The sequence below is a fragment of the Anolis carolinensis genome, chromosome 6 (genome assembly GCF_035594765.1).
Source record: "Anolis carolinensis isolate JA03-04 chromosome 6, rAnoCar3.1.pri, whole genome shotgun sequence".
NCBI classification, from domain to species: Eukaryota; Metazoa; Chordata; class Lepidosauria; order Squamata; family Dactyloidae; genus Anolis; species Anolis carolinensis.
The window spans coordinates 40,509,205-40,529,884 of NC_085846.1; the positions used below are offsets into that span (position 1 = coordinate 40,509,205).

The window sequence follows — 20,680 nt, forward strand, 5'->3', positions numbered from 1 at the left end:
CAAAAACTGGACTGCTACATACAGATCACAATTTTTGCTTTTTATTTGTAATTCACTATTTTCCATTCATGTATCACACCTTGCACAAGAGATACAAACGGTCAGTAAATGCTGTCTTAAACTGAAGCTCCCCTCCAGTGGCTGGCTCTTCTACAGTTCCTCTTTTGGAAAACAAATCAGGTTGGAAACAATGGATTATTAGCACTACTGTGAATATAACTAGAGGGGGAACCTGCCTTGTGAGAAAAACTAAATATAGGGTGTTCTGGCCTTCAGTAAAGTATGATCTGCCAGCATAGAAAGCAGCAGGTGCACTAAGGGTGTTCCCCAGCTCTCATCCAGCAGATCTTCAATATTAAATGTATACATAAACACACATTTCCCATAGGGACAATTTCCATTCTTTGCACACATCCCAGCAGAGGACTTTTGTTTTCATTGATACACAATTCCGCAATAATGTACATGTAACACAAGGGCTATAAAGGTTAGCAATTAGTCTTTCAATTCCCAAACCAAGGCCACTGCTGGCTTTTTTGAAAGCTGCCCAGTACTACAGCTATGCCTTTGCAAACAAAATGAGTCTTTCCATGTTCCTGCATGCCTCTTGTTTCCAGTACTGCATTTTAAAACCTTTCAAAAACAATGTGCCCATCATTTTCTTCTTGCAGAGTACTGCCAATTACAACCCATTTGATAGGAAAAGAGCAGTACTCTGCAAGAAGAAAATGATGGGCACATTGTTTTTGAAAGGTTTTAAAATGCAGTACTGGAAACAAGAGGCATGCAGGAACATGGAAAGATTACTAATAATATAGTAGGCCTGAGTTAGCTGCTAACTGATAATTCTAGACAGTAAAAACAATAATATAACCATGTTTACTCCATTTAACTTCTGATTACCTGGTTGTTGTGGAAATTATTACAGCAACTATGATGGAATGCTTCCCCTTGGAGTTAAGAATGAAGAGAACTGGAAAGAATGCCAAATAAATATACAGTACTTGGGGATTGTTTTCTACTCCCTCTTATTTCAGACAATATTAGAAAGGTGGAAGGGAGAGAAGGAACAAAAAAAGCTGTGTATAATCAACCCCTTTATCCTTTGCAATACGAAAAGTTGCAGACTCTGAAAACTCTTCTTCCCTACATTCCAGTTATAGCTGCAGTGCAGTTACTGTCCCATAAAAACAGAACAACATAAAGTGCCAGTTGGTATCTTATGCAAAAATACAGGTTTGTGTTATTTTAAATGTTATGGGCATCCTAGTGCAATTGTTCACTCTGGCACCTATGCCAACATAAATGTGTTTTAATAAATACAAGTGCACCATGAAAGACAGCTTAGTAGATAAACGTGCTTAAGGACATTCAAAAGGAACAAGCAGAAGAAGTTACCCTAGTACTGCTTGCTATTAACCAGACCTGGTGACTCCTGATCTAAGGGAAGGTACCACATACAACCTTGAGGCAAATGGGCAAGGATCTTAGCATCAGCATCAAAAAGGCATCTGATTCCCTTCCTTCCATGAAGGACCTGTGAACGCCCCCTCACACACAGATATGGGAGCTGGTGTATTTGAAGCAATCTTGAGGAAAACATGACAGAAGGCAAGAGAGTTCTACAAGCCAACTCATTGCTCTTGTGTGCCCCAGGAAATATAGTCAGGCCGAGTGGCAGCATGATACTCATCAATCAGCTCCTGCACAATCTTGCGGGAATCATCAAGCTCATCAAAATTCTCTTTGAATATGTCTTCCTTGCGGAACTGTTCCAGGAAGGCTTCACGTTTGCGTAGTTTGTCGTATTGATGGCAGGTACGTTCGAAGAGCTGGACAAAAAATGTAAATGGTTCAGAAAATGCATGAGAAAGGGTACATAGGAAGAGTGATTTAGTATCAGGAATAAATAGACAAATCTTACTGCACCTTGAATAATGTAATAAAAAGGAGGCAGAAATTATCTCAGAGTATATTTTAAATGCCAGAACTATATTAATTTGAGAACATCAAACCACTCAGTAAAAAAAAATGGCCCCAGCCAGATTCTCATACAAACTCACCGACGAGATATTGGTGTGATTTGCCATCATCAGACCGCTGACCCTATGTGCTGATGGCAAGTAGGGAGATTTCCTGGAAAGTGCCACTTGAATGCTAGCCGGGCCCCATGGAATGAAGTTAGCGAGTTTTCTCTCCCGGATCCGCTGTAAACTCTTATGGACCTGATGGGATACAGATGTTTTGTGTGTGTGCAAGTGTGAACAGTTATTTTAAGAAAGGTTCATTCAAAAGAGTATAGACATTTACAGCATATATCACAGGCCTGAAAACATGAATGTAGAAAGGTGAATACACAGCAATCATGTTGCCCACATTGCATTAGCAACAAGATATATGGATAGAGACTTCCAAGCTGCCAACCTGGTTTACCCAATCATTTTCTAGCCACTGACCTGGGTGGGATCCACTTCTCCCTGGATGATGTTCAGGATGGCAATGTAGCAATGGTTTGTCTGCCGATCACGTCCCATGGACACCATGACGTTCTTGGGCTGCAGCAGCCGTCGCATCACATCAAGGACAGTAGTTTTGCGAACGCTGGCCACCTGTCAATAATCGTGGGCATTTATTTGGTGGAAGAAGTGAAACAGTTAGGCTTCACACGAGAAGAGGGTCAATAACAACACAGAAGAAATCATTATTTCAAAGAAGTCCCTCCAAGAAGTTGTTCTGCTGCTTTACAGCTAAAAAGCATCCAAAGATATAGTGATATTCATAAGGAAAATGTTGCAGCTTCCAAGGCAGACAAAAGGAAATATACACACACCACTCCTACAAGATCTCTTTTTCTGAAACAGGGTTCCAACTTCCTTGGGCTATGCTGGGATCTCTAAAGAAGAACTAAGACTGATAGAGAGAAACTAAAATAAAAGCAAATATTCCTATTTACAGGTAAGAATAATACAAATATTAAGAGGCAGATCATCTAAAAGAAGGTAAGCACGCAAAGTTTCACACATGCACACCATGCATCTGATACCCTCTTCTGAATTTTGAGCCTTGGCAACTTCAGCCTGCCCTGCTGCTTGTGGAGAGGGATGAAAAAAGACACAGGTAAGGAACATCCCTTGCAAAGGAAAATAAAATGCCTTTTTGTACATCAGTGTTCCTCCAGTCACAGAACTGCCACTGAAGAGATCCTGGGCACAGTTGTAATTGCCAGCTACGAATTACCCTGTCACCTGATTAATATTTGTTGGTCTCTCAGAATTCCTGTATAACCACACTGGTGGAACTTTACACTTTGTCATCAAGTAATATCTTGACCACCAATCATACATGTTACTATGATTAAACTAGAGGACCAGAGACCAACTGCTCATTCCCAAATCATCTGCAGGCATGCATATATATAAGTACTTACAGCCTGGTCTGTGGTAAGCGGTGTGTAGCCTGTGATGAGGAAGTGCAACCGGGGAGTGGGGATAAGGGAAGCAATCAATCCAATCAAGTCATTATTCATGTAGCCTGGATAGCGCAATGTAGTGGTACTGGCAGACATGATGGTGGAGACCTAGGAAGGAAATAATGATAAAAATATGCTAAGATTCACACTAATCTCAGAAATCAGAATCGACAGCTATACTTCCCACAACCAACTTGATCTAAAAACAAAACCCCAAGATCCATAGGATGAAAATATCTTTATTAGAACCATTATAAATTCCATGACATGCACAATTTTCCAAGTTCTCTAGAACTCTTCACTGAGCTATCAGAGACTAAATATTAACAAGAGGCAAGGGAGATGCAAGAAAATTTAAAAACCTCCATATCATTTTGTCTAAGGATCTCAAAAGATATACTGGTACTGTTCCATTATCCAGGCGGATTATCCGGGGCCTAGACAGAAAAGGATAGTCAATTTTACTTTGGGGGGGGGGGGGGGGAGGGGAGGTTGAAGAAGGAAAACCATAACCCCCGTTTTCGCTGGTTAGCCCCCCCCCCCCCCCCCCCCCCCCACTTCCCATGTCATAAATGAGGGTTGTTTTGACAACGGCAGCATGGGTGGGGAGAATAACAGTAAAATAGATTGTCCATCTCTGTCTAGGCCTCCTTTTGGTCATCGCCAGATAATGGAACAGTAACAATATCCTGTATATACTTCTGACAAAAAAAATGCCACAAAAAACAAGGACTTATCAATTGGTCAATATAATGCACAGCAAGAAGAGCAGATGGCTTTTTTTTTTTGGTCCTCCTGGGACAGAATAGGTTCTAAGCTTAATCTGTCCTGGGATAAAAGAAATGCACACACTCCCATTACTATGCCTACTATGGCACTGTTTCTGGCCTAGGCAGTGGCTCTTTGACACTTTCTAGCCACAGCAGGGAGAGTAAAGGGAGTTCGTGCTTCTTTTAAATTCTCCTGGGATGGATTAAACGTTCACCTTAATGTAAGATTTAATGCAGTACTTTAAAACAGAAAAAGTATATCATTACATCCTTTATTACATCCTCCTAAGTATTACCCTCAGCTTATCCACGGGTTATATAAAAAATCAAAATTATGGCCTCAAGAATCTGTCAATTTATATATGAGGTCAAATTATATACAATTATAATATGCTAGCTGGAAAATCTCCATGCAGAGTAATTAGGGATACTGAATGGATAAACTTTAATTCAAATACTTCTAGGTATACAGAATTGTATACATCAAAAATGTCATTTATAAGCCCTCACATTTCTAGCATCTAACTGGAGAAAAAAATAGATATTAGGGTGAAGACTGTTATTCATTATACACACACACACACACACACACACACACACACACACACATGTTGCTTTTAAGTTTCTTCTTCTTCAAAGTAGTGTACAATAAAATCATAAAGTTGAAAGAGACCACATGGGCCATCCAATCCAATCCCCTGCATATATACAGAACTCCAAAGATATAGCTGTTAAATCATGTCAAGCTTTGCATTGATCTAGTCTCTCAAGATAATCATGCCTGCCATGGTCAAACTCAATCTTTGTCCCTTAGGGCCTAAAGAAAGCATCTTCTCAATATCACATTCATACCCATTTACCAGCTGGTTGATTTGAGAAAATGTTGGATTCTGGATGTGCAGCCTGTCAGTAGCAATGCGGTTCAAAGCTGTATTGTCTAGAACCACCTGTGAAAAAAGACAGTGTAGGGTGAGAGTGCATTTATGGACATCTTTCACTTGTTAAGATATGTATACTAGATGCAGATTGCATTCACTCAAAGCTGCTCTTCTATTTATTTTCTACATATTACTCGAGTCTCCTTAATACTGGCTGGGGGGAAGGGAACGGCACACCACTCAACAATGGGACCTCACAAACTAAACCTCTTACATACCAACCTATAGTTCCATTGAATCAAATTTTAACACATGGTGTGTTATGCTCTTTTACTTTAATACTGGTGGGAGTTTTACTTCTCCATCTGTAGGGAGAAAAATTACCTTCTACAATCACACCTTACCACACAATCAGCATTCTGTGTGAGCCGCTTGAGCGTCAAGAGGGAGTTGTATGGCTGCACTACTACATCACTCATTTCATCCTGGTTGGGGAAGACTGAATATGTCTGTACCAGTTTCTTAGGATACCTGTTGAGGAGTGAGATGGTCAGTGACTCAATGCTCCAGTAGAGAGAAAGATGTACCAGGTCCAAGTACTAGGATGCAGTATGGTAGAGCTTTTTAGACATGCACCATTTTGCAACACAGTAATTCAGTTTTACTAGCAAACCAGAGGACACACACATAAATTGTAATAATGAAATATATGGGGATACAACATATCTCTTAAAAACCTTCTTTTTTAAAAATATGTAATATATTGCTTATTTACAGACTCAATCTTTTCTCCTTACATTCGTGCAACATACCTACATACTGCAGCCGACACACTAATGTGCCATGACACACAGTTTGGAAAGTTTTTCTGTATGGAGTTCAATGGCTGCTCAGGAGCAATTTTAGAAGATCAATGTATAAATTAACAAAAGTATACTAAGATGTGAGTGTACAAGCACCACCATGCACTAGGGAGGGTGCCTCATATTTACAGTACTGTCAAGTGCTAGAGGTCGTTTCTAAGAATAATACCAAGTTTCAGTGATAAAGGCAAAAAACTTCAACAGTTCTTATAAGTAAAACATGTTAAATTCACAGTGAAACAGAAGCCACTTCAAATATTTCTGTTCTAAAATAGACAATTTGAAGTGAATTTATTGTATTTTAATCCTGTTTTTAACTACAGTGTTACTATTTAATTGGAGTGTTGTGTGGTTTCTGAGCTGTATGACCGTGTTCTAGCAGCATTTTCTCCTGACGTTTCGCCTGCATCTGTGGCTGGTATCTTTACAGGACCTGGTGGTAGTAAATCATGGAATACATATACCTGTGGAATGTCAGGAGAAAATGCTGCTAGAACACGGCCATACAGCCCAGAAACCATACAACACTCCAGTGGTTCCGGCCATGAAAGCCCTTGACAATACTATTTAATACAGTTTCTTTTTAAATTTTGTATTGCACTTTTTAAACTTGTCTAGTGTGAGACTGTTAGCTGCCTTGAGTCCCCATGGGGAGAAAGGCGGAATATAAAGCTGATGATGATAATAATAATAATAGCAATAAATAGACCTGTAACACTATTTTGAAGTTTCTTGATAAACCTAGGAGAAAATAAGGTGCCTGAAAGAATATCTCCAAGGTTTCAAAGAGAATAAATCTCATCATGAAGATTCAGACACCAGCCAGAGAGGATCTGGATACCCTCTATAAGTTTAAGGTAAGTTCAGTGTTACATTCTCAGTATGAAGAGACCATCCAGACCTGAAATGGCCAGCTGGAGTAATATGGACAAGACTGAAGTTTTTTCATTATATAACACACTGATGTCTTCTATCCGAAACAGGCTTTAGATGAAATTACCATAGCTGTCCTCATGGGATGAGCTAAGACATCAAGTCAAAAGGGAGGAGTGTTCATTCTACATATTGCCCAAGAATTGAGGTTTTGTAAACAGTTTATAGTAATAATTTAAAATTATCTGAGGAGGATTGAGACCAACCTGAAATCTATAACAAACATAAAACAGCTTTGGGATAAGCCATAGTAGTTAGTCTTTAATCCTCCTGTTTAGATTAAAATGATAAAAATATCTATATTAAAAATAAGGCTCCAATAGTCTATACACTAAGGCAGGGGTCCTCAAACTTTTTAATCCGAGGGCCCGTCCACAATCCTTCAGACTGTTGAGGGGCCGGATTATCATTTGAAAAAAAAATACAAATTCCGATGCACACTGCACATGTCTTATTTGTAGTGCAAAAACAACATCAACAACAACGAAAGAACAATACAATATTTAAAAATAAAAATAATTTTAACCAACATACATTTATCAGGATTTCAATAGGAAGTGTGCTCCTGCTTCTGGCCAATGAGATTGTCGTTAATTAGGGTTGTTGTTGTTGTATGCCTTCAACTCATTTCAGACTTTGGGCGAGCCTAAGTCTAAAATGTATTTATTTATTATTTATTTATTTACTGCATTTATTTACTACATTTGTATCACACCCTTCTCACCCCAAAGGGGACTCAGAGTGGCTTACAAATTATATGTACATACAATATATTATATTATTAGCATAGCACAATATTAGCATTATATATTACTTTATTGAACTATACCACTATACTGTAATATTATTAGTAATATTATATGTAATATAGAATATATAATTAATATTTTTATATGGTATTATTATTAGTGTTATATTGTATTACATTATAATATTATTATCAATATTATATGTATATACAATATATTATATTATAAAACTGAGGGCGGGGGCCAGGAAAATGACCTCGGAGGGCCGCATCCGGCCCCCGGGCCTTAGTTTGGGGACCCCTGCACTAAGGTTTTGTAAGATGTATTATACAGCATGCCTTCAGAAGTGTCGGGTTTGTTTAAAACACTGGCAGTTTCCTAGATATATTAAAACAGCCCTGACAAAACAAAGCCATAACCAAAACTACCTTTTAGCCAAAAATGTGGCAACACAGCTTACGGTGATAGAAATATTGGGTCTCTAGTCAATCAGCCCTCTCTAAAGTGAGATGGATCAGGGTAAGATTAAATACGTGCACAACTCCATTGTTGGTCCTAAAATTAACTGGTAATTACCAAGAATTACCAACTAAACATTTATGAGCCAAAAAAAATTAAACTTTCCAAGAGTTTACCTTGGCTTTTTGATTTCATTCATTAATCATTTTAATACCTGTCTGTCTGTCTGTCTGTCTGTCTGTCTGTCTGTCTGTCTGTCTGTCTGTCTGTCTGTCTGTCTGTCTGTCTATCTATCTATCTATCTATCTATCTATCTATCTATCTATCTATGGTGATGGGAAGTACTTCAACTCAATTGCTAGCACAACTGTCACTACTATATGCTGAAATTAAATCATATTTGGATTGTGGAAGAAGACAACAACCAGCACTGTGAACCTGAATTAATTGGACAAACATACTTTTAAAACATAATAATAATAATAATAATAATAATAATAATAATAATAATAATAGGATTTAAAGATCAAATTACAAAGACTCTGGCATAAGTCAGTCAAGGAGGTCCCAGTGGTGATCGGCACACTGGGTGCAGTGCCTAAAGACTTTGGCCTGCACTTAAACACAATTGACGCTGACAAAATTACCATCTGCCAGCTGCAGAAGGCCACCTCACTGGGATCTGCATGCATTATTCGCCGATACATCCCATAGTCCTAGACACTTGGGAAGTGTCCAACGTGTGATCCAATACAACAGCCAGCAGAGTGTCTGCTGTGGACTCCTCTTGTTGTGTTTAAAATAATAATGATAATGATAATTAAAAAAACGTTATTTATACCCCGCTCTCCCGAAGGACTCAGGGTGGCTTACAATGGGACAAGCCCAAAACAGTATTATATCAATAAAAACAGTAACACAATAAAATCACAATATAACAACACATCTTACAGAAGTTAAAATAACTTAAAACATAGACAGTAATCCCAACATAAGTACACGATGCAAATTATATAATCTGAGCATAAAAAAACCCATTCAAACGGGCTATATTTTATATACTAGTATGTAGGGAATAGAATTAGATTTACATATTAAAAGTGCCCAAGAGCATGCAAAGACAGAGGGCTTGACCACAGTGGACATTTTAGGTTTCACAAATCCTAGCTTCTCTGTCACTGGATGCCCGTATTTATCAAACAGCAGGAACCTTCCTGCTAAGCACATGCACTGTTCAAAGTCAATAAAACGGAAAACAAACATATATCATGCCTAGAGTAAAATGAGATATTTTCTTTGGGAATATTCCAAGATGTAGAGAAGATTTGAGGAAAATCAGAGGTCAATCACAGACTGCACAGTACAGACAAGTTACATTGTGTAGACTCTGTAATGGGAGATATAATGTGGCTCTCAAAGAAATGTATAATTATGATTGGAAAGATCCCAGGAGTTTTTATCTAGTGCATTACAGTATTTCTAAGACCAGAGGATGACTGTCTCATGGGCCATGTAGTCCCGTTCCTAGTACTATTGTGGCAGACGAAGAGGAAAACTTTGGTTTCCCACCGATTCAGCCAGAATCGGAGCCCCTGCACCTGCAGGATGTTTGCCCTCAAGAAGTCAGCCAAACAAACCTCGGGCAGAATTCTCCCCCGTTCTCTCGCCGGGATAATTATAATCGAGATAGAGGCGCTCGGGAGGCGAATCGCCGAAGCACCAGGATCGCTGCCAGACAATTAGCTGATTAAGCCTGTTTCCCTTGGGAAATCTTAAGGAGTCTTGCATCTGGACACAGTTTGGGTTTAACTTCTTGTTCCCCAGGGAAAGTGTTCCTTGGCGGGAAAACAAGATCCTATATAGCTGTTTCCCGCAAGGGGATCCTTGCGGAGTCAATTCGTCAGCTTCAGGAGTGAGATCGTGTGTAGACTACGCTACTCCAGTTCCTTTGTTTCCAGGACCTTGCCACGGATCTTGTTCCAGTTCCAAGCCAGCCTTGTTCCCCGGACCTCGTCACGGACCTCGTTCTTGCTTCTTGTTGCCTCGTATCAAGCCTTGTTTGCCAAGAATCTAGTTTGTTTCTCAGCCTTGTTGTCAAGCTCCATTGGACTAAAGGACCTTGTCATTTCCCCACACTTTGCTTGGCAAAGTGTGTGTTTCGGTTATTGGATTATAACTTTGGACTCTAATATCTCATATTGGACATTGTTTTCCTGGACTATATTTGACCTTTCCTGAAAGGTCTACTTCTGAACTTTATTCTTCACTTGTTTTTATTGACTTTATATATTCCTTTAATAAAGATATTAGATAGAATCTGGCCTCTGCGCATGGTTATTGGTGCTCCGTAGCCTGGGTCTTGACAATGACAGCCGTATCAACAGGGGGGTAGTTAAGTGAATGTTTCAACTAACCAAATTGTCTCTTACATCTCTCCTCAGAGTTTTTGGAAATTATGCATGGAAACGATGATCAAACTACCAGTACCCAGCCAAAATAAATGTGATTTGCTTTGACTGAAACCAGAGAACATTCATTGCCTAAGGGTTGAGAGCTGATTATTTCTCTTTCCTGTTTCAAGTCACAACTCCAGCATGTACAAGGCTTGCCTAAGCTGGTGTTTGGGTGGGGTAGACTTCGCTCTGAGTCAGCTCTATATTTTACACAGTCTGCTACCTCTCAAGACCGATTGGCTTTTTCACCTATATGTGCTCCCCAGGAGTGTGAAATGTACATGTATTTACAAGTCTTTCATGCCATCACTTACCTGTCATTTAATCTCTCCAGGAGGTAAGAACCCAAACCAGAGCCAGTCCCGCCTGCGATGGAATGGCACAGCACAAAACCCTAGAGTAGTAGAAAGCATTTGTGTGCATACATGTAGGGAAACATACACAGAGGCCATCCTTCTTATTGGAAGTACTCTTAATGGATATACTGCCTTCAGAACAACAGTGAGATTACAGACATCAAAGCCATGCAATTCAAATATTTATTTCTGTAATCCTTGCTACACCCAGCATCCAAATTACAACTATGTTCTTCAGTGTTGCCTTAAACACAAAATAAATCTGTTAAGGTAAAACCACTGAAGAGTCACGGGCAGCAAAAACCCTCAAAACTTGTTAGAACTTGCAAGTTATTGCAGTTGAGTGCAGATACCTAACCAAATGTTGCAGTTTATCCCCTGCCCTGATTTGAGAGCGTTTTTATGCAGAGCTCCAAAGAGATGTTTTATGATATTTGGGGTTCATGGGGGTAAGGTTGGAAGGGGAAAAAAAGCCATTGATTAAATTTCCCATTCTCTTTTGCTGTGTTATGTCATATAAAACAAAATGGCACAGCCTTGAGACTGGTTTTTGGTGTCTCTTTTCTTCCTCCTTCCAAAAAAAAACAGGAAGGGAAAGCGGTTAAACACGTTATTCAAATTCACATATTACATATATACTGCATTTAAATACTTTTTCCCCAGTGAGGGACCCCAAACAGTTCACAAAAAATAAAATAAAACTTGCTAAAAGAATTTTTTAAACCCCAGAGTTAGAAAGAGACTACCACTCACAAAGTGGCTTCCTGCAAGCAATTAGTTATTAAAGTCCTGCTTAAATAAGACAGGTTTTGCTTGCCAGTGAAAGGAGAGCAAGGATGGGACCAGCCTAGCCTCCAATGGAAGGTAATTCCACAACAGGAGGGCAGCCACTGAGGCCCCTACTACACTGCCATACAAAATCCAGATTATCTGTTTTGAATTGGATTATATGGCAGCGTAGACTCATAATTCTGTTCAAAGCAGATAATGTGGATTATTTGCTTTGATAACCTGTATTATACGGCAGTGCATAGGAGCCTGAGAAAGCTCTCTCCAGTGTCCTCAGCAAACAGACCTGTGATGGCGTTGAGACCTAGAGAAAGAATTCCCTTGAGGATCTTAAAACCGTGTGTTCATATAGGAAAATATAACCTTTCAAGTAATTGAATCCAAGCCACATACGCTTTATAGATCATGACTAGCATTCTGAATTGTGCACAAAAACAAACTGATAGTCAGTGAAGCTGTTTCAGTGTTCTGGCTGTAATATTTTGAACCTGCTGAGGTTTACAAATAGTTTCCAAAGGCAATCCCATATGGAGTAAGTTGCAATAATTCAAACAGGATGTAATTATGGCAAGGGTGTGATATCATGGGTTTGTATATTAAAATGTTGCTTGATTTACTGTGTATGTTGTAAGTAGCTGGTGAGGGTGGAAAATAGTGTTGACATTGATGCTGATTGGTAGAATGTTTGCGATTTGGGAGGAGTTTGAGTTAGGTGAAGGGTGAAATGAGAGAAAGGAGTTTGAATCAAGTGATTGAAAAAGGTTTGATTTCTCTGCTTGAAAAGAAATGTTTAATATACAATCTACTGAGTTATATTTTAATTCCATCAAGAAAATTGTGCTTTTAGATACTTTTAGCTTCCAGAATCACTATCACTCTGAAAAATTGGTTTCAGACATGGTGTCTGTGGTGGCAGCATGGAAGGTGGAGTAGTGTCCTGTTGTTATAAAAGTAGTATAAATACTCATTTGAAGCTTAAAGGCATTTAGACTGACCCCACAATGGGTATCAGAGAAGGGGGGGAAGGAGGCAGTCCTACCTGAGTCCCCTTGGGAAGAAGAGTGGAATATAAATAAAGTTATTATTATTATTACTACTACTACATGTAGTGGAGGTGGGATGAAAGCCCTCTCATTCAGTGTTGCAGAGAACACTGTGAAGTCTTCAATGTGTTGCCATGGCAGATTTGACTTCTCAAGGAACAGACGCAACTGATGCACTGGTACAAATTGTGTAAATATACACCTGGTCACTACTGAAAGCTGGGCATCCAAGCTCAGGACTGAGTTCAGCAAAACACCCTCGCTATGAATTTGAGATTCCAGGCTAAGCATAATCCCATAAAGCACAAGCTTAATCCCTATTCTATGATCTGCCTTTTTATTGACAAGGAAGACCCCTGACCTGTCTGGATTAGATGTCAATTCGCTTACTCTCATACAGTTCATTATGGACACTGGTTGAGAACTGAGACAGCTTCCCTGGATCTAATAGAAAGGAAGGATACAGTTGGGTGTCATCAGAATATTGATGACACCAAACTTCAAAATTCCAGTAATTTCATATAGATGTTACATATAAAGGAGGAAGGATCGAGCCCTAAAGGATCCCACAACCCAATAACCAAGGTGAAGAACAAGAAATCCCCAGTTTGCACCTACAGGAAGGAAGAAAAAAAAAAAAGAAACCAAGCAGAAACACGAAGACATACTTCATATGTATTTCCCTGTGAAGGTCACCCACCAAGTCAACCACAGCTGTCTCAGTCACTTAATCAGGCCTGAAGCCAGATTAAAATGAATTAAGATAATCCATTTCATCCAGAAATCCCAGGAGCTTGGAGGTCACCAGACAATCTAGAATCCTACTAAGAATGCAGCATTGGGAAATGGCCTGTAATTCTCTAGCATGGCAGGTAAGGTATTCCCCACTGTTAATTGCCTCACTACAGTGTCTTTTAGGCAAGATGGAAAGGTGCCTAAGGCATTCACCACCTCCTTACCCACCCAGACAGTTCCACCTTTGCTGATTTCAAGAGCTAGGAAGAGCAAGGGTGTAATAAACAGGTGGTGACTATTACCACTGCAAGGATCCAGTCCATATCCTCAGGGCCCTTCTTCACACAACAATATAATCCAGAATATTAAGGCAGGAAATCCCACAATATCTGCTTTGAACTGGGATACGAGTCCACACTGCCATCTATTTCAGTTCAAAGCATAAATATGGGATTTTATTCAGCTGTGTGGAAGGGGCCTCAGACTATACAAGCTGAGACATAACTAATATTGCAGAATAAGCAGACAACAGGATTACATCCACTGGACCTATATCAACTATTCAAGTCAAGACTGAAACTGAAACCAAACTCCATTTTATTCTATAAACTATCTAAACAAACATTCCAAAATTTGTGGAAGTTACTGAGCACATTTTCATGGTGATTCCAGGCTTGAAAAAAAAGTTTTACTGTACTTTTAATTACTAGTAACATACTTTTGTGCACCTGGGGACTCCTGGAAAGACACAGAAATTATTTGGTGTGACCTATTTCTCAGCTGTACTATTGAACCTGGACACATGTCTGTTATTAGAAGGCAGGAATGAGAACCTACAATCAACTGCTAAAGTATATCTTCCATCTATATTGGAAATGCCGCAGTCTGGAGCAATAGACATGCTGGAAAAAGAACCTTGTAGTTCTTAATCTCATGGGTCAGAAGAGGATATAGGATTCTATTTCCTCCTACACGTTTCCTGAACATCATAGGAAGTTTTTAATCTCATGGCACACGTTCTTCAATCTTAATCTGCCTAGTATTTTAGGGTGATTATTTTGCATTACCCATACCGGTCATCCTAAACTATAACAGACCTCTGGGAATAAAGAGGCAGTAGTGGGGGTCCAACAATCTTGTAAACTACCCTTACACACCTGGAAAAAAAACTTAAGACTTAAGAATCACTTAAGAATTAAGTGGACTTAAGAATCACTGTGTCTTATGGAACGTTATTTAAGTATTTGATTGCCTGTTCTAATAAGCATTAAAGAGAAAACCTTCAACATGCATAAAAGCAAGATAGCTCTGGATATGCAATAAAGACATTATCAAATTCCACTAATAAAGCAAAAATTGCTTCCTGCACCTAGTCTAGGAAGATGCTGAAATTAAAGACAGAAACAACGGAGTCGAAATATCTTGTTGAGTCTCCATGTCTACTTGGTCTTTATAATTTCCCTTACCTCTAAGCTGTCACTGCCATCAGCTTCTCTGTCTATAATGTCAAAAATATCTTCATGAATCTTTTCCCCCTGCAAATCAAAGAAAAAGTAATCAAAAATTATTTTATTTTCAGTTGTAAAATCTCAGTGTAGTGATGCTTTCCAAACTTTCTGTCACGACACATTTGTGCATCGGCTGTAAAGCATAGATGTGTCACACGAACTTAACGAGAAACTTCCAAGTCTATGTAAAATAAATAAATCATATATTTTTTAAAGTATAAATGAAAGGTTCTCATGAGGTATGTTGCATTGTTATTCCAATTAATGTATGTGTATGTATCTCTTATAAGGGGTTGGTTTAACCTCTGGTTTGTGAGTAAAACTGAATTACTCTGTCTAAGATGTGTGTCACCAACATGAAATGTTTGGAAAGCTCTGCTCTAGAAAGTAGATATAATTATTTTAGCCACTTGAGTAAATAGAGAGCACAAAAGAAATAAAGTATTCACATCCAGGTACAAGAAAACAGCACACATTTGCTATTGGTTCTTGGGTCTCCTACCTGTGAAAATCCACTGGCCCAGTTGTTCCCAGCCCCACCGCCATGTTCAGACAGGTATATATTTTCTGGGTTGTACAGGTTAGCATATGGAGAGTTCAGAATGGAATGTATTACTCGTGGTTCCAAGTCCAGGAGAACAGCTCGTGGGATATAGTGCTCATCATCTGCCTGTTAATAAGAAATGCAAACATTCTGATCAGTCATAAGGACAGTAGTTCCTACATTGTTCTGCCTTTCCAAATTATTGTCTGACTACACAGCTCCAGAAAAAAATGCGCTCCACATAAATCAGTGGTTCCCAACCTTTAGTTCTCCTTAACAGCAACTACCACAAGTGGGCAGTGTGTGCGTTCTTCTCTTAGTTCCCACTGACACTAGACTTCTATTACATCACACAGATTTTTAAATATAGCCTTAAAGCTTATCAGTATACTCAAAGAAAACAGTGGGTATCTCAGAATACCAGAAGTTAAGAACTCAAAAGCATCAGGTTTAGAGTTCTACCCAGTTCAGTTTTCTTTCAGGATGGATCTACACTACCCTATATCTCAGGATCAGATCCCAGATTATCTGCTTATCCCTGTTTATCTGATAATGGCGACTCATAAAATTCAGTTCAAGGCAGATAACCTGGGATCAAATCCTGGGATATAAGGACAGTGTAGAAGGGACCACTCTTAATAGTACAACTGTGCATAGCTAAGAGATAGCGCTGTCAGCTCTCTGTATCCATGGATTCAACTATCCATGGCTTGAAAAACATTAAAAACAAAAAAAACCTGAGAGGTGATGTTGCCACTTTATAAAAGGACACCATTTTACTATGTCACTGAATATAACAGAAATTGAGCATGCACTAGAGATGTGTGTATTTATTGCATTTGTTTCATTTGTACTGTATTTCCGTTTGGTACCATTCAGATGGCACAAAACAGAAAGCCCCCCCCCCCCCCAAAAAAAAACAACAACAAAAAATGCAATCAAAATGAAAGGCAGGCGGGAGCCGGTATCGGCTCCAAATCTGCTTTTCGGATCAATCGGCTGCAGGCCCTGTAAGGCCTGGGTGCGCAGGCCCAAAGCCTGCACCCGTAAGCCCGAAGCTCTCGGACCGATGCATCTGGGCCTCGCAGGGCCTGGAGCCGATTGCCGAATAAGGAGCAATAAGGAACAAGGTAAGTCCTGAATGCACACCACTAGCATCCACTAATTTTATAGAAATAAATTTTAATATGTATTTGTGAAATTTTTATAATGTTTATGTGTTTTAATTATTCTGTAATCCACCTCGAGCCACAAAGAGAGCCAGGTAAGAAATAAAATTATTATTATTATTATTTGTATTATGTTAGTGACCATGGAGGGTCTGGGAATCAAGCCCCAAAAGATACCAAATAAAAGGCTGCATCAGTAAGGGTTAGTATGGCATGTTTCCTCCTAACAAACCAGAGAAAGGATTTTGGGTTTATTCTTAGTGGGGGTTTTTTCAAGGAAGAACTAAACTTTGACCCATAGGTATCACTGGTAGATAAAATGTCATGGCACCAAATACAGCTATGGCTCTCCCAAGGCTGATTTTGCAGCCCTTGACTCTCCCATAAAGGGAGTAAGTTCCTCTTCTGAAAGACTCCAGAAATGGCAGGTCATGTTTCAAGTAGATGTCACAGAACCCCTGGACTATCTAACAGACATGGTGCTTCTGCCACTCTTTAGATGCTTTGGGATTTAAGCTTCAAGCAGCCTCAGCCCAGCCAGAAGCAATCAGGCAGCATGCAGGAGCACAGTTTGGAAGTTGCACGTTAGGCTTCTGTGAATGTTGTGGACATTCACTTATTGTTTGGATCTACTTTTAAAGTGTATGAACATAAAAGGTGGTTGTATTTTCAGAACCATATCTATATGCACTCAATGCTACAAAAATGTAAGATTGCATATGTCAGTATAGTACAGAAGTTGGGAGGAGTGTTGCTTTGGCTTACAGAGTTCATGTTTTCTAGCACATAAATAGGTTTGAAAGAGTGCTAGCTGTTTTATCTGGGAGGGGGTGCATCTAAACTACAGAATTGATACAGTTTGACACCACTTTAAGTACCATGGCTCAATGCTATGGGGTCCTGAGATTTGTAATTTGGTGAAGCACCAGAACCTCAGCTGCGCCAGCTGCTCCCGTACCTTGAGAAGCTGGACTTGGCCACGGTGGTACATGCTCGTTACATCCCAATTAGACTACTGCAGCGCACTCTAAGTGGGGCTGCCTTTGAAGACTGTTCGGAAGCTTCAATTAGTCCAACAGGAGGCAGCCAGGTTGTTAACCGGAGCAGCATACAGGGAATGTACTACTCCTCTGTTACGTCAGCTCCACTAGCTGCCGATTAGCTACTGAGCACAATTCAAAGTGCTGGCTTTAGCCTATAAAGCTCTAAACGGTTCCGGCCCAGTTTACTTGTCTGAACGTGTCTCCTGCTATGACCTACCACGTAATTTAAGATCTTCAGGGGAGGTCCTGCTCTCAGTCCTGCCAGCCTCACAGGTGCGGCTGGCGGGGATGAGAGACAGGGCCTTCTCAGTGGTGGCTCCTCAGCTGTGGAACTCCCTCCCTAGTGACATCCGGCAGGCTCCATTCCTTTTGAGTTTTAGAAAGAAAGCGAAGACCTGGCTATGCGAGCAAGCATTCAAAGAATAAGTTTCGTTGGTTTCGACTCGGTCTGGACTAAGGTTTATGTACAAGGTTTTCTGGATGAATGGCTCAAATATTTTGTATTATTTTAAATCTGTATTTAATTGCTTATGTTTTATTCTTTTGTATTGTTGTGTATTGGCATTGAATTCTGCCAGTTTTGTAAGCCGCCCTGAGTCCCTTCGGGTGAGAAGGGCGGGATAGAAATGATGGAAATAAATAAATAATAAATAAACCTTTTGGCAGAGAGGACCTTGTAAATTCACAACTCCCAGAATTCCATAGCATTGAGCTATGACAGTTAAGGTGGCATCAAGCTGCATTAATCCTATAGCGTAGATGCACCCCACATCTCAAGATTTTTTAAGTGCAGAATACATAATTACTCAATTGTTTTTACAAAAGGACAAGTGACACAGCTTTCAAGAAATCATCACTGAAGAGCAAACCCGAACAGGGAATTAAATAAAGTACACAACTCAAAGAGAAGAATGAGTGTGTTCACAAGCCACAGGCATCCAGAAGGAAACTGCCACCAAACATCATCTTACCTGATAGAAAAACACATCTTTGCGATCAGTACCCTCCGTGGCAAATTCCTCTACAATACCCTCAGGACTGATGCCATGCTCTGCACAAAGCTGCTTCCAGAATTCAAACCCAACTGCAAGAGTAAAAGGGGGAAGACAACAGAAGGCATTAGTAAAAGGCAGTAAGGCATGTCCCATCCTTCCCTGTGGTATTTTAGTAAACAGTGGACCAGATATCTACTGGTGTTTGATCCCGAACACAATGGATACCAAAGCCCATGGATGCTCAAGTCCCATTCTATACAATGATGCAGTAAAATGGTATCCTTTATATAAAGATGTTTTTATACCTGGCGTTGTGCAGGTACACATTATTTTTTAATTGAGTCTTTCCTTCTTCCATTTTCCTCACACAGCTTCTCCCCATCTCTTTTCTTTCTTCTCTTCCCTCATACACCTTCCCTTCCCTTCTCTTGTTTCTTTCCTTTCTCTACCCTTCTTTTTCTTCTTTCACTTTTTGTCCCTTCTTTTTTCTTCTTTCCTGTGTTTCCCTTTCCTCCCCTCATTATCTTTCCCCCTTTCTTTTCCTTTTTCTTTCTTCCCCCTCTCTCCCTTTCCCCTTCTTTTTCTTTTTCCTTCCCCTCATACACATGTCACCTAGCAACAGCCAATAGGCTTCACTCCCTTTCATTCTCAGTGACATCACAGAGGGCCACTTCACCTAGCAAGTACCAATCCGTTTCCTTCCTTTTCTTTCCCTCTGCCCTGGGCCCAAAAGGGGTGGGTTGTTTTTCCCCCCATTCAAACCTTTCCATTATTCTAAGATCTAGGATCTAGGTCCATTATTAATCAAGATCTTACTACTTGAACCCAGTTCAAAGCAGATATTGGTGGATTTCTGCTTTGATATTCTGGGTTATATGACTGTGGAAAGGCCCTGCCATATATTCCAGTTCAAAGCAGAACATGTTGGATTTTATTCTGTTGCATGGAAGGAGCCAAAGTGGGAAACCACAAAAAGATACAGCCAATGGACTTAAAATTTAAATTGTTAGAATAATAATAAATAATTTTCAATATTTTATGAAATATACTAAAGAAATAGAGATGAAGACTTTGTTGTAACAATAACTTTGTAAAAGAATTCCCCATATCCCCTACTCTCTTAGTTTTCTCCTTGTAACAAATTAGATTTTTGCAAAGATGCAACCAACCAAGAACAAATCTACTATCCCCAAATCTTTCTTTGTCCCTTCCTTTTTACTCAGCCCCCGACTCTCCTAGTAAAAGCTCAATAAAAATTATTTAGAAAAGAAAAAGAATAGGGGCCTTTCTAAACAGGCCCTATATCCCAGGATTTGATCCCAGGTTTCTGTTTACCCCAGGGCCCTTCCACACAGCCATATAGCCCAGAATATAAAGACAGTAAATCCCACAATATCTGCTTTAAACTGCGTTATCCGAGTTCACACTGCCATATATTTCAGCTCAAAGCAGAAAATGTGCAATTTTATACAACTGTGTGGAAGGAGCCCCAGTTTAGCTGGCAGTGTGGACTCATATAATCCAATTTAAAGCAGAAAACCTGGGATCACATTCTGGGATATGGGGCCTGTCTGGAAGGGCCCTAAGACCCTTGCCTCGCCTAAGGCCCTTCGCCCAAAGCCTAGGCCCAGCCCCATTCATTTCCACTGAGGAAGAAAGACCCACAGGCCCCTCTGGTTGCCCTCATCGCCCTCTTTAGGCCCTTACTTTGGTTGCCACACTGCCCCAGCTGCAGTGTGATGATCTCCCTCGGCATGGCGACTCCTTCTCCTCCCGCTTCCCGCCTAGAAATAAACACCCGCCGTTAGCCGCGCGCTGTCTGCTTTCTCCCTTTGGCAATCCGCGCTCTCTCTAGCAATGCGCATGCGCGGCAGAAACCACCCTCCCCTCTCATTGGATGAAAGACGCGCGCGCAAGTCACCCG

The 20,680-nt window shown here is 40.0% G+C and overlaps 1 protein-coding gene across 1 annotated transcript; it reads right to left on the reverse strand.

Moving 5' to 3' along the window:
• Nucleotides 1-25: 25 nt before the first annotated feature.
• On the reverse strand, nt 26-20,621 carry tubg1 (tubulin gamma 1). The gene is made up of 11 exons (XM_062957975.1): nt 20,464-20,621; nt 18,733-18,845; nt 15,508-15,675; nt 14,964-15,032; nt 10,889-10,968; nt 5,522-5,648; nt 5,100-5,186; nt 3,428-3,577; nt 2,457-2,609; nt 2,064-2,225; nt 26-1,832 (listed from the first exon to the last, which is right to left on the reverse strand). Exons 1-11 carry the CDS (start codon nt 20,510-20,512, stop codon nt 1,635-1,637), a joined length of 1,356 nt encoding a protein of 451 aa, XP_062814045.1. The 5' UTR covers nt 20,513-20,621; the 3' UTR covers nt 26-1,634.
• Nucleotides 20,622-20,680: the final 59 nt, after the last annotated feature.